General features: G+C 42.3%; 1 protein-coding gene across 1 annotated transcript; it reads left to right on the top strand.

Moving 5' to 3' along the window:
* The first annotated feature begins 874 nt into the window (after positions 1-874).
* Positions 875-13,234, top strand: TRIM63 (tripartite motif containing 63). Its single transcript, XM_083173269.1, has 9 exons — positions 875-1,719; positions 2,468-2,631; positions 2,791-2,962; positions 5,275-5,370; positions 5,912-6,145; positions 6,984-7,006; positions 8,484-8,608; positions 9,717-9,788; positions 12,924-13,234. Exons 1-9 carry the CDS (start codon positions 1,561-1,563, stop codon positions 12,947-12,949), a joined length of 1,071 nt encoding a protein of 356 aa, XP_083029395.1. The 5' UTR covers positions 875-1,560; the 3' UTR covers positions 12,950-13,234.
* The last annotated feature ends 2,077 nt before the right edge of the window (positions 13,235-15,311 follow it).

Here is a 15,311-nt window from a genome sequence, read left to right as displayed (position 1 = left end):
ACAGCTTGCTTGACTGCAGATATCTCCGGTCCCCGAAAATAGATTTTAATGGAATTAAAAACAAGAGAATCCCACCTACCAAATGGTATTGGGGACTAGGGGATCAGATTTCAGGAAGCAGAGCAATCTGCCAAAGAGTATATAAAACTACATACCAGGTGTGTGGAGCTGGAGCAGTAACCAGCTGCTGGAAGGCTGATAGTTCTGGTTCTGAGAAAAGTAGAGACAAGATGCTAGTGTCCATCAAAGGGGGAGCATCCCAGCTTTTGGAATATACCCTCAGAAAAAGTTATAGAGAACCTGAAATATCTGACTGGGAAGAGCAATTAACAGGCTTGGATGGGGACCACTGCTTTGAAGTCAGATATCTCCAGTTCCCAAGGGCCGATTTTTAAAATTGAGGGTCCGCATGGAAATAGGGGACCCTCAGCATTCAGCATAGGGCATTTAGACTCCTGGCAGGCTTTCTGGGTACTCAGAAACCCCCCCTGCATGCGCAACTGGTATTGGCTAGCTACACCCCATATTGAGACTGACCACACCCCTAAATGTGGTCCGCTAACACTGCATTTCCCGATGGGCCCTTCATGCCCCAGTCCAACACTGAATTCTTCCGGTCTTAATTAATTTACCAGTGGGTACTGCCATTCCAATAAACCTCTAAAGCAGGCATGTCCAAACTAAGGCCCTCCAGCTGTTGTGAAACTACAACTCCTATTATGCCTTGCCAGTGTTTTACTATTAGGGGATGCTAAAACTATGGCAAGGCATGCTGGGATGATGTGTAGTTTCACAACAGCTGGATAGTTTAGACATGCCTGCTCTATAGGTATGTTATCATGTGGCGGAAATCCCAAAATGGCGTAGCCTATACTTATCAATGGATACCTGCAAAAGCCAGAGAGACTTTGCAGTATCATTGCTGGTTTAAACACATATTGATAAATGGAGCCCATAGAAATGAATACAAATAAAACATGTCTGTATTTAAATATAGTAGCATAATCTTACCATAACTGTGGCAAGGGGGGTGTCAGCAGCAATAGCAGAAGCCTGAGTTATGATAGCAATAAATATATCAACACAGTGTCCTGAACCTGGGCCTTTCTGGAAAATGTATTTGTTTATTTTCATGGTAAATCCAAACTACACCTCATACATGAGCTACCCTGTTTACAGATTGTCCTACCATAGATTACTCATTGCTTCATGTGACAGCTCAGTGTACTGTCAGAGACCACAGGAAACATGAACCTACAGCAGAGACAAAGGAATGCGTGATATGTCCGTCCCCACCATATGCATGTGACCACCACACAAGTTATATATAGGATGGTCTGAGGGACAGCAGAGAAAACAGGAGCTAATCTTGGACTAAGAGAATAACACACAAGGCCAGTCAAGGGACATTCAAAGGCAGGAAGGACTTCAGGGAAGAAAGTCACATATAAGACAAGGAAACAAAATCTTCACAGGTGCAGAGAGCGTTTCAAATCAGTGGGAAAAGTTGGGAGAATAGTTTCAAAGTCAAGGGATTAAGGAGCCGGGATTGTGAGTGCCATGGATTACAATACAGACATTATCCGAGACAATAATCCTATGGACAGTTTGGAGAAACAGCTCATTTGTCCTATTTGCCTTGAGATGTTTAACAAACCTGTTGTGATCCTCCCATGCCAACACAATTTATGCCGGAAATGTGCCAATGATGTGTTTCAGGTGAGAACACATGTGCTCTGATTAGGTAGAATGGAACATGCTTGTCTGTGAGTGACCATAAATGCAGCATTGCTTGTGCTTGATATCATGAAATTTAATACTTTGGGGGAGATTTAGCAAAGCTTGGAGACAGGTAAAGTGATAAAGTACTAAACAATCAGCATCTAACTGCCATGTTATAAGGTGTGATTGGCGTGTTACTTTATCTTTCTCCAAGCTATAATAAATTCTTCTCCACACCCCTCCTTATCTGTTGTATGGATTCTTATTTGTCTAATGGTTTCATGTGGAACCATGCTGTGTTAGACTCATATCCTCTAACGTGAGCCAATACTAAAGTCTCTGCTTCTGAACTTCCCACTTCATTAAGAATTGCAGTCATCAGTGTTAAAAGCACACTTTCTGTCAATTATTCATTTGTAAATGGGTGATTGCATTCATAAATTAAGTGGGAGGTGCAGAACATTTGGTGCCTGGTGGAAGGGGTCTTATCGGAGGGTCTGAATTACCATTTTTTGTGACCATGTGGCAAAATGTGCTCATCTAGAGTACTTATCTATATTTAGAAATGTAATGTAGAAGGTCCCCTAGTCACAAATACTTGCAGTTATCTTTATTCTGTACTTTATTGTCAGATTTTTTTTTTTATAGAAATGTGTCTTGTTTTATTCCTATCCTACTGCAAAATTTTACTGGCTAAGTTTTAACAGTGATTACCCTGTATTTCTGACTTATTGTGTCACTGTAGGCTGGAAACCCATACTGGCCCACAAGAACATCTGTGTCTGGGGGGAAATTTCGTTGCCCAACTTGTCGTCATGAGGTAATTTTAGACCGACATGGAGTTTATGGGCTACAAAGGAATTTACTTGTGGAGAACATAATAGACATCTACAAACAGGATTACACAAGGTGAGTTGGTCAAAAGTATCATATTACCAGGGAAGGAAGAAGCTTCAGTAAACACATGTGGACTGGTAACCTGGGGAAATGGAGAATGTTTTCAATGTCTTCTGTATAGCCTACCACTGTACTGCTCACAATGTCACTTTATCATTTCCATGTGACTAGCCGACCAGAGAAAAAAAAGGAAAATCACCCAATGTGTGAGAAGCATGAAGATGAGAAGATAAACATATACTGTCTGAGCTGCCAAGTACCAACTTGTTCTATGTGCAAAGTCTTCGGAGCTCATAAAGACTGTGAAGTATCTCCCCTTGAAAATATTTACGAGACTCAGAAGGTGAGAAATGTCGGGCCAAAAGAAAATGACCAAATGTGCAAATAAACATGCCAACAACAAATGAATTACTAGTATATAGACATACTTTACTGTATGCCGGGTCACTTCAGTACCACTCCCTCTTACCCATGGCTGCATACTTACCCACTCCCAATGGGTCCTCCATTCTTTCTAGCTAGGCCAGAGCCTGTGCCATTGCATGCTGCAGTGGGTGCCAGTGGGGATGCAGCACACCTCCCAGAATGTTTCCAATGGATAATATTATATTTAACCCAAAAAGAAAACACTCACTCCCACAATAAAACAAGTATATGTCTCTATATACATAAAAATTATATATATATATATATATATATATATATATATATATATATAATTTTTATTTATGTACCCAATTTTAGCCCATATATCAGTTATTTTTCCCTGAATGATAAAACTGCTTTGGCGAGATGTACAGAATTTTCTAATTTCCATGTGAGTTTCTAGATATAAAGACACACTAAGAAAAAGTATAGGTTATTAGGTAAATCTGTAGAATACTGAAAAACTTAATGACCAGCGGACACATAATCCCTTTGTTCTGGTTCTTATGTGCTGCCAGTGCTACAATACTTCTAACATCGTACATGAAGAGTGGGCACTTATTTATAATCAGAGCCTTGTCAAGTCACCTGTTATATTTAGAAAGAGTTGACGCTGCAACCAGGTCTCACAGCTGTGCGGGGGTGGAAGGGCAGAACAGGTTGAAGTAGGATATTTGAGCTGAATGCTATCAAAGGCTCTGCATCATTAATCTTCATCAATGTTAAGTTTTTTTTTTTAATCAATTATCTTTGAACACTTTTGGCTTTCTTTACCGGTTTATTTGATGTATATTTTATTCCACATGTTAAAACAATATTATTTGTTTGTTTCAATTGAGCAAATTAACTTTTGTTAAATTAAAGGAATTGTATATTTCTAATCTCCATCAGTGTTGTTGTAGTACAGTGCATGCCCTTGTCATTTATTATCTCCGACACCATTACTGCTCCAGTGTAGTAACAATATTTTATGTTGTAAGTACACATCACCAGATTAAAAGGGTCAAGGCGTGTAACAATAACAAAATCAGTTATATTTTACTACATGCACATTCATTTTAAATTTTAAACATTTTTCTCTGCAAAAAAAAATCCAAAAGGAGATTGCTAAACATGAAGAAAAACAGGTGCATTGTGGGATGCTGTATCATTATGAATGAAAATGACTTTACCTTTTGCTCAGGACATCTAAACTTTGAGTATAAAATATTAGCATATATATTCCTCTTTATTATATTAGTTTCCACTTAAGATACATATATTGGGTTTTGTAAAAGGGTCCGAGATTAAGGAACCAGCAAGTATGCTGTAAAAGTAAAAAAATTGGTAATCCGTTATAAGCAAACCCAGCCTTATAATGGATTACAGCATTACATTTAGCTACACACTTGCCAGTTCCTTCATTTCAGTACCTAACCCCACGGGTGTCTTTCAGTGGCTTTTATTGTAACACAATCATTGAAATACAATCACATTGCCTGAGTTACTGAATGAACTGTGTTCTAGCAATGATTTACATAAAATATAAACTGTAATGATGGAGTTTTGGAGACTGACTCATGTGATCACTGGTTAGAGCACTGATTCCCAACTCTATGCCACTGGGACTCCTAACATAACTCATCAGCCTTCCATGCAAATTTTGGAAAATAGCATTAGGACTTCTGCATGCGGGGAGCCGTGTGATCCCAAAAAGAAGGCGTGGCTTGGCGGCAATGTGATCATTATAAGGGCCTAGCGGGGGGAGCATTACAATAGCCCCGCAGCCCCCTAACGCCCGCACTTAGACAGTGCCTCCCCACGACCACGGGGGGCTGCGGTGCTATTGTTACGCCACTGGGCACTACCAACTGCCACCTCCCACAGCGTGACACTGCTACCCACGGGTGGGATAGCGGGAAAATTTCCAACAAAACTTGACTGTCCCATGGAAATCAGGACAGTTGGGAGGTAGTTATCACTGTTAAAATTGAAATAACTATATCCACCTGTGGTACTTTTAAAATATGTCAGCCAGTAATGATTACTCCAATTGCACCAACTAGGAAATCTGTCAAACATGAACTGGTAGGGGTCCTTGAGGACTTGAGTTGGGATAACAATGGGTTAGTTCATAAATGCATTTACAAAGGTCATCAATTTGATGTGTTTATTATATTATTATAAAGGTGGGAGTAATCTTAAATAAGTCACTTACATTGGCTTTCCTCATTTTTATTCTGCTAACAGACAGAGCTGAACAGCTGTATATCAATGTTGGTTGCTGGTAATGACAGAATTCAGTCTATCCTTAGCCAGCTGGAGGAGTCATGTACAATAATAAAGGTACGGTAATCTATAATCTTACATGTGTTCTACATTCAGATCTCTAATGGCACTTCACACAAATAGTGATTTACTGTAGGTACATTTTCGAAGCGATCTCATTAGATCGCTTAGAAAACGCCCCTACATGACTCCATATGTAGGGGCCATAGTGATAGCGATGCATGGCTCATTGCGCTGAGCGTTCGGAGCGATCATGCTGAGCGTTCTGAGCGATCTTGCTGAGCATTCTGAACAATTTTGCATCGCTCAGAAATCTCTATGTGTGCAGGCCCAGCCGGTAACAAGGCAAGTAGGAGCTGATTGTCTGGTTTCTTTAACACTTTCCATGTAATCACCTTTTGATCCTTGATACATCTGGCCCTATGTACTAAATGTAACTCCCAGGGACAGTGGTCTGGCTAACTGCTTTCCCTGAGAGTTGCATTCTTGGAATATCAGATAGATATTTGTGAAATCTTCTGCATTAGTCTGTTGTTCCATAAAATTATGCAGAAACTGGCTTGATAAATATACCCCTTAATGTTGATAACTTGTGCAGGAGTGCAGTGAAAAGAAGAAGGAGTCTGTGGATAAACTGTTTGAAGAACTAAACAAAATCCTTCAGGAGAAGAAGGCAGATCTTGTGCAGAGGTTATCAGTGGCTGAGGGGGAGAAGCTTAGTTTTGTGCATTCACTTGTAGTTAGATACCAGGAGCAACTTCAGTCGTCCTCAGACATGCTGCAAAGTGCACTTCAGGCATTGGAACAGACTGGTCATGCTACCTTCTTGCTGGTGAGTCATTATATATCATATGTCACCTGATGTAATCTTAGTTATATAATTAGAAAAGATCCAGATTTATAAACACATGACATCTTGTATTAAAATAGCATCTGAACCATACTTGCCTACTCCCCATGAACAGTAAGCCTACCGGAGCCTGCACCACAGCCTCCATTCCCCCATACTTGCCTGCACCCCCCTGCAGCTGTCTGTGAAAGTGGGTAGTCATGTCATTGTAGCCACACAGCACACTGTACAATGTCTTTAATATTGCGTTTGTACAGCAGAGGGAGTAGTTACGTTAATGCGATTAAGCAGCCTCAACCCCCACCCTCTTCCTCTGGGTCACGCCCCTCCCCACACCATATGACAAGACACATCCGCCACATATCCCACTGCTTTGCCAACCTGGCTAACCTGTCCCAGTAAAACATATTGCTTACTTTATTATCTATCCAAGTTGTTATTTGGCAATTACAACATTTTGCTGTTATAGGGCGTACACACTGTTCAATTTCATCTCTTTTTCAAATTAAATTTTGCAAATTATAAGCAAAATCGAATTGAAACTGAATCTGAATCAAACGCATTAAATTTTGATTCGAAATCAAATAGAAAAATAGATTGTGCAGGTAAGATTATATAGTACAGATCTGTACTTTATAGTCTAAATGGAATGCGTACACCGTATTGTGGGATGTGATCCCAATCGAATCAGGATCGAATAGAAAGTAAATTGCACAGTGTGTACACCCCTTTACTGTGATAAAATCTCCCTCATACATGTATTCTATTGTAACATTTATTTTTGCTTTCTTATATCACATCTATCTTTTTGTTTCTACAGAATTCCAAACAGCTTATTAAAAGGTAAGGAAATTCTTGAATATCATGCTTTGCACTAGCTAATAAAAAAGTGTGCATGTTATTTGGCATGTGAAAAGAATATGGCACATGGGGGGGTGATTCTATTTCCCTCAGAATGGGTGAATTTTGCCCCGTTCCGATGGTTGGGAGACTGTGGATGTGCATGGTCTTTTATACACGTGTGCAGGTCCCCTTTGAGAATGGCTTCAGTGACTTGCATAGTTGCCGAGCCGTTCGCAGGGATCGGGACTGGACGGGGGGGCGGACGGTGGTGGAGTCGGGTGTCGTCCATGGGAACGCCCAGCATTTCATAGGCGTCCCCATGAAAATGCAATGTGTTCCCATGAGTGCACAGGTGGTACTGACTTCTCATGAGGTCAGCCGCCTGCCCTGTTTTTCGTCCTGGCAGCCGCAATTGAAAAGTCAGTTTCCACTGACTTTTATTTGCAAAGGCAGATGAAATCATTCGATAGTCAGGGACCATGAAATTATTTCTTCTGCAGCGGCGGCATGTGAGGGGATTTGTCTTTGTTACACATACCCTCACATGGTAGCGATGGGCCTAAGTGGCAGGGGGCGTGGGTAATAGGCGGGCAGGCTCTCTGGCACTTGGTAAGCTGCGATACTCACAGCTTACCAAGTCAACCAGAATCAGCTCCATAGAGCGGTTTTATAAAGGGTTGCGGCTTCTGTACAAGAACCAATTTAGACACTACAGCATGGCACAGAGTACTATGTGTTGTATCCATCATAAAGTATATAGGTGGAACTTTTATTACTTTTCAAGTGATCCAAATGAAAGAGTTAGATGCCCATTGAGATGGTATTATTAAACTCACTATTCATTTTCTTAAACTCTCTGTCGACTGATTTCAGCCTACATTCACAGTTAACAATATTAATAAAATTAAGGACACAGAGACAGTTTGGCCCTGAAAAGACTTTATTTACAGTATAGGAGGAGGGGGGGGGGGGATAAAGGAGGGCCAACACACAGTGCTCCATCTGTTCAAGTATGTCAGGGTTAGATGGGGCAAACTGGAAGACCATAGCATGTAATCCACAAAAGCCTAAAAGGAGGCCAACTGCCAACCAATATCCAACAACTCAAGGTAACCAAACTCCCTTCTCAATGACACAAAAGAAGCCCTAGTAAACCAGTGATGTCAGTTATCCCCTGTAAAGTAGAATCAGCCTAATCCATGTATTGGTGGGGAGAGCACCTCAGCACACATAGCAAGACAGCTAAAGGAGGAGGGTGGGTGATTGTGAATGTTCAAAGAGAGAAGAGACCTAATAGTCCATGAAACATCAAGTATAAAATACAAATCACACCCCAACACAACCTTTGAAATCCTGTTAGTAAAAACAGGCCATAACCGAAACATTCCTTAACAAATTAACCCCTGCTGCTATAAGTATGATGACCTATCCTGGATTCAGACAGATATGTTAAATACCCCTTATATCCTTATTGTAGAATTATGGAGGCATTTAAAGATTGTCAGCTTGAGAAGACCGAACCAGGTTTTGAGAATATGGACGACTTTACTTTGGACATGGATCATGTTAAAGATTGCATGAGAAACATTGATTTTAGCGCAAGTAAGTGTTGTGTTGTGGTAAAACTTAGTTTGGATATTACAAGTGTCATGAATTTAATTAGTGTCATAATTTTTGTTGGGAGCCAAATAACTAGGGTTACCAAGGCATCCCTTTAATCCGGGACACATATTAATTACACAGGTTCTGTGGCAGTTTAAAACCAGGTGAAATGGAGTCTTGATGTGTGGCATTTTAAAACCAGGTGAAAGCCAGCCACATAACCTGTGTAATTAATATATGTCCTGGATTAAAGGGATGAGTTGGTAACCCTACAAATAACCTACCTGTATATTTTAGGATTATGGGAGGAAACCACGCAAGCACGGGGAGAATATACAAAGTCCACACAGTTAGGGCCATGGTGGGAATTGAACCCATGACCTCAGTGCTGTGAGGCAGTAATGCTAACCATTTCACCATCCATGTGCCCATAATCTGTGTTGTCACCTGGGTGTGACCCACAGAGAAGGAGTATCACCAAAGACCCTGTTCTTCTGCAGTGACAGTAGCTGGATACTGCAGTGTGATATTCTCCTGCAGCATTTGGTTCCTGTCACAAAAAAAAAACGTCACCAGGGGTGGATTGGGACTGCAAGTGGCCCTGTAGCCATAGCAGCATCGCTGGGTGGGAGAGTTTCTGTACTGTACAGATGGAATAACAGAATATGTGGGAACATTCCAGTGTAATGAGTGCCGTTGGTCTGTCTGTCATGCAGGGACACATTTCAGCAAACAAAACAGGCCTCAGAGGTGTGTCGGCCCACCAGGAATCCTGTGAGCTCTATGGACAATCTGCCTCTGGCCTGCACCACACAGTGCACACAGACCCATCTCCAGGGGCAGCCAGAACCTCTGAGGATGCTGGGTATGCCCCTGGACTGACAGATTGGATATGCACAAGGCTAAGCCCTGTGAGGTCACACCTTTTATTTGGTGATGTTTCTCTGGTGTGGCGGGAGGAGGGGGGTGAATGGATGGCTATATAGAGTGCTCACCAGGTTTTGAATGATATCTCACAGCTATTAATTTGTTCTTACATATGGATAGCTATACAACATAGTCATTTTTTATTTATCACAGCAAAACACTTCTTTATCATGTCATATAGGTTATGATAAATATGAAGAGGAGGAGGAGGAGATTGAGGAATATGAAGAGACAGAAGAAGAAAGACCAGAAGGTAAGAAATTATTTTAATTATTTCTGAGAAAAATCCAACTGCATCAATAATTTACTGTAGCTATGACATAAGATCATTTATTTTTTTGTATATTATACTCTAATGTTCTATATGTATTTACAATAGAAAGTAGAGACACACAGCTGTATGTTTTTGTGTAAGGTTAAATGTGATATTTATTTTCACTTACAAGATAGTTGACTTTTCAATTTTATATTATTTTTATAATAAATATATTTTTTGCTGTATAGATGTCTTAATAATTTATGGACATATTATAGAAAATAATAAAATGACTTACACCCCCTGTTTTTTATTAATATTCTGTAGACTATGGGCCTGATTCAGACCTGTTCGCTAGGCTGGGTATGTTCGAAGCCTAGCGAACAGGTAAACGCTTCCCACCCGAACACACCCCCTTGCCTTCTAAATCCCCACATTTTCATGCGAGGGGTACGCTTACCAAATAATTATTTTTTCTTTTTCCCATTCACAAATATAAGTCAGTTTAGACTGACTTTTATTTCTGATGGAGATGGCCAAAAAGGGGGAGGGGGGCGGGCGCTGACATCATGTGATGACAGTTGACCCACCCTGAGCAGGCTTTGACCCACCTGCGTTCTCAGAGGAACGCCCAGTGTTTTCATGGGGATAGAGTGAGGTGTGGTGCGCAATTATCAGCAGCTGGCAAGGGGTAGTCACTCCCTTAAAGAGAACAAAGGTAAAAAAGATATATGCCAGCGATGGCTGAAATAATAATATCTAAAACTTTTCACAATGATGTTATTTATTAAAAATAAAAAACAATTGCTCCTGAGGATGCTGGAGAACAAACAATCGCTTTGAGCTATTATAACCTACCAACTGAGATTGCCCTTAGCACCATTGCTTGATCCATTTATACCATTTCAAATTTCTAGAGCACCACAATAACCTTGATTTTTGCAAACATCATTATATGGAAGATTATATGGAAGATTCAGCTTCATCCCTAGTATACCAGAAGACAAAGTGTATTGCCATCAGGAATCATGAGCTCTTAAAACTATAGAGCAACTAGGACTTCTGAAGACATAGTCAGGGCGGGCGCCACCACTAGGCAGCCTTAGGCATTTGCCTAGGGCTCCGGCCACTGGAGGGTGGCAATTTGGAGCAGGCCCCCCCCCTGGATGGAGGTGAGTGGCGGCAGTGTCCGCAAGTCCCCTCCCCCCGTGGACCTGTTCCCCTACCCAACTCTGGAGTTACGTAGCTGCACGCCCGTCACCGCATCCCCCGTTACCCCCCCGCCCCTGACAACCCCCCCCCCCCGTGGAATGACCTCCACCTGTGTGGAGCGGCCGGCCTGCCACCGCAATACTCGGAACCCCCCCCCGTGTGTGCAGCGACCAAATACCGGGGACCCCCCCCAGGAGCGGGAGAGCAGGTGTGGGCCAGAGGGCATCCACCCGCATGGGGCGCTCCGGTGTCCGGCACCGGCCCTGCATATAGTATATGCAATATTTTGGGACAACAGCTACATCTCTAATTGCACCATGGGAGTGTTAATAAAAAAACTTTACCTTACATTCATTTGGAAAAATAATGACACTCTCTCAGAAAAGTGTTTTACACCCAGCAGCATGAATATACTAGGATAATTAAAAAATATATGTTTATGTGATTGTTATATTATATTTTTATTTATATTATTTGTATTTTAAATAAATAACATCATTGTGAACCATCTTATATGCCATCGCTGGCTGAAATGAAAATATATATCTTTTTTACCTTTGTTTTCATGGAGATAATACACTGTGTGTTCACCTGCAGCAGACCCCTGCCCGCCCCCTTCCCTCCCCTGCCTTTGCGAACGCTTTGGTGAATGTGATACTCCCCAAAGGCATTCACACAGGGGATCTGAACATGTGCATATTCACCTGTGCTCATACGCAGACCCACACAATCGGTAACATGGCCAAATTCTGCCCCTACCAGTTGGGTCTGAATCGTGCCCTATGTATTCCCATACCGGGGAACATTTCTGGGGTTTGGTTCATTTGTTCAACTGTGAAAAAGTCAACCTTTTTTTTAAATGTCAATATGCACAATGCCAATATGGAAAAAGGTCTACATGGAAATGGTTGACAAATGAAAAGGGGTTTTTTTTACGTTTTTGGGGTGTCAATTTTTTATCTTGTAGCACGTTAGCCCAATTAGTGAACCATTCCCAATCGTAGTCCAAGTGAATGGTAAAGTTGAGCATGCAATTCTTGCATGTAGAGTAATGCCAATTTACACCACCTGTTGCTATTATTTGGATTCATTTTTTACCTATATAAGATTGATTTTATCCCCTTTTAACCTGTTCAAATGTAGCAATTATAGTTGTTAGTGTACAATGTACCTATGGGAGTTCAAGTAATGTCTGGGACATAATAATCCTATGAATCAAACACCACTGTTATTATCTATTATTTACCATTGATAGAAACCAAATAATAAGATACTGTATGTGTATCTGCTATTAATGCAGTGTGGTTGGGAGAGCATTTGGGGACGGCAATGGGGAACGTTCCAGAAAATGGTTGGTTGGTCCTATTTTTTGGGCGTACCAAAGAAAGTGGCTGCATCCTCAGATGCAGTTTTACCAGCCACGCCAGTATTATTATGCCAGACATTCTGAGTAACCTGAGGCTTCCGATGCTGCAAGCGACAATCATGATGTTGATCCGATGCTGCATCTTCAGACAGTGGCTCAAGGCTTTGAAATCTTCATATAGTCAGTGCATACAAAGTGCATCAGTCATGATATATGTGTCCATCTCTGAATGAGATCCTCTGCTTGGCTGTGAATAATATTGAGTCTATAGCTTCTTATATCTTAAGCATTAGGGAAGAGATAAATGTTAGTAGTCCCTCCCCCCTCCATATAAGTGGCTTCTTTGTAAAATAATGTAATGACAGGCAATATAAAAATGCAGCCATTAGTATAATGTGGAATGTAATACAATGCAAATGACTTTGTTATATGGTCTACATTAAAACAGTGAACAGGAGTCAGAGAGTCTGTTAATGCCACTGCAGACTTTTTTGCTTGGTTTAGATTTTGTAAAATGTAAATTTGGTCATTTCTTTCTATCTTGCCATTTACAGGGCAGCAAGAATTCCTAACTGTGTGAAAACCTCATGAGGATGAGCAGGCGATGTGCCACAATCGCTGGGGGTTACTGGGGATATCACATGAGCTTGGAGGATGGAGATCCTGCAGGCTATAACTCAGGACTGCTGCTAGAATCAGAGGACCCTTCTTTGTGGTCTTATGATCAGGGTGTATATAATTTGTTAAGTTGTAATTTATAATTCTGTTAGGTGCTGCAACGCTGCATTTGGGTTGTCAGGAACCCTTTCACAGGAAATAAAGGTCAGGTGATTTGGTCACAAAATGAACTGTAATGTGTGTGTTGTAAATGTAATGACTGTAAGACTTGAATAAACTCTATTGTTGTCATACATAGCTGAATGCAATATCATGGCTCATTATTATTATATTTTTATTTGTAAGATGCTATAGTGTACGCAACACTGTCCAGGGTAAATGCATACTTACTGACTTTTGTAAGCTCCTCTCTGAGAGAAGCCCAAAGAGAAGATGGATGTGGCAGTTGATTGGGATGGAGGTAAATTATTCACATCATTAGGCTCTGCTCCACAAGGCAAATGTTTTGAATCATGCGGTTAAGATGATGGACATGCCAACAATCATAGCATAACTTCATATTTCTCCTCCCCCTCACCACAGATGCTTGATTCCCAGTATTATTTCCCCCATCCTGCTCACTTCACTAGGAAGTACGAGGGATGTGGGAGAACCACCCACTTGTCTGGGAGACCATGGGACTCCCTGGAAATTTGGTAGATTTGTGGAGGTTCAAGTATAAACAAATACAGGGAAAATTTCCAGTTGTCTAGCAACCCACTTTCGCCACAGCCTGGCCAGCTGCTCTGACATGCAGTATTAAGAGTGGGATGTATTAATATACATCGCCGCCCCTCGCCACTCGGCCGCCGTGATGCTAGCACATATGTATTAACATGTGCGGCTAGCATCGCACTGCAGTGACGGAGGCCCCCCATGATACCTGTAATGTGGTGTGAGGAGGCCTCCGTCGCCTCCTCCTCCCCTCATGCTGGGACAGCTAAGCAGGCTTTTCCCAGTGCCTCCTCCCCATGTAGCTGGAAGGACGTCCAGCTGCCTTACTAGGGGGAGGAGAGGTTTACCTTCTGGGTCCAGGAAGACCTGCAGCAAGATAGGCCAGAGGGAGGGGAGAGGGGGGTCAGCGGAGGCGGCGGACAGCAATAAGAAACCCATAGGCCCTTTGGGTGGCGATACCCTGCCTGCCGAAGACGGTGCGACCTGGTTTTATTAAATTTGATTCAGCTTAGTACATCCCGCCCTAAGAGCAAAATGGATTTGCTGCACATACCCAGTGGCAGCATTCTAACAAGTCTGCTTTGTGTGAGTACTTAATCATCACACCAGAGAGAGAATCTGGTATGTGGCTTACCATCATCAATAGGCCTGCATATATTAAGGGCAAGATGTACTAAGCCTTGAAAAGTGATAAAATGGAGAGTGATAAACCACCAACCAGCTACTACCTGACATTTTTCAAACACAGCCTGTGGCATGGCAGTTAGGATCTGATTCGCTGGTGGTTTATCACTTTTCAAGCTTAGTACATCTGGCCCTGAGTCTGAAGTACTGTAGCTCTGCAAACAGCTTTCAAAAGGTCTTATGAGTAGAAGAAACCTCAGATGCACTTAGTATGGGACTAAAGTAAGTGAGTGTAAGCAGGGCCGCGGACAGGGGGGTGCCGTGGGTACAGCTGTCCCGGGCCTTGGCCTCTGGAGGGGCCTGGGCAGCTGCCCACAGTGGCACAGCGCCACCCACCCGCACAATGCATCCCGACCCGGCACCCCTCCGCCAGGCACGCACAATGCAGAGCGCCGAGCCTAGGATACAGAGGGGCTCGGGCGCTCTGCAGGCTGCACTGTGCAGTGTGCGCTCCCGACCATCACGGAAGGAGGGAGATGCCACCCGCCGCTGCTGGAGGGAGATGCCGTGCCGCTGCTGGTAAGTAATAGTAATTGGGGTAGGGGGAGGCGGGGTGCCGGCGCGTGGGGGGGGGGGTGCCGCAGGGGGCCTGTGGGATCAGACTGAAGGTCTGTCCCGGGCCCCAACATTACTAGTGGCAGCCCTGAGTGTAAGGACATTAATTAATACAAGATATTCTCGATCACACAGCAATCACGTACCCTTGAAGTCAAAGTAGATGATGGCTATGTTGCCAAAAGTACAAATGCTTTATTTGCCACAAAATAGGACATAAGGCTTCAGTTCAGACTGCAGTAAGTGGTAAGTGGAAAAAAGCATTATAATAAAAGTGCCTTAGTTTTGAACACATCGGAAAGTCATAGAGAGAGTCAAGAGAGAGTTGGAATATAAACTCAGAGGACGCTTAAGTTGCCATGAAAAATAGT

The sequence above is a fragment of the Crinia signifera genome, chromosome 2 (assembly GCF_055691185.1).
Source record: "Crinia signifera chromosome 2, ASM5569118v1, whole genome shotgun sequence".
NCBI lineage: Eukaryota > Metazoa > Chordata > Amphibia > Anura > Myobatrachidae > Crinia > Crinia signifera.
Note: the sequence above shows the minus strand (reverse complement) of the source record. Positions and strands in the feature narration are given on the sequence as shown.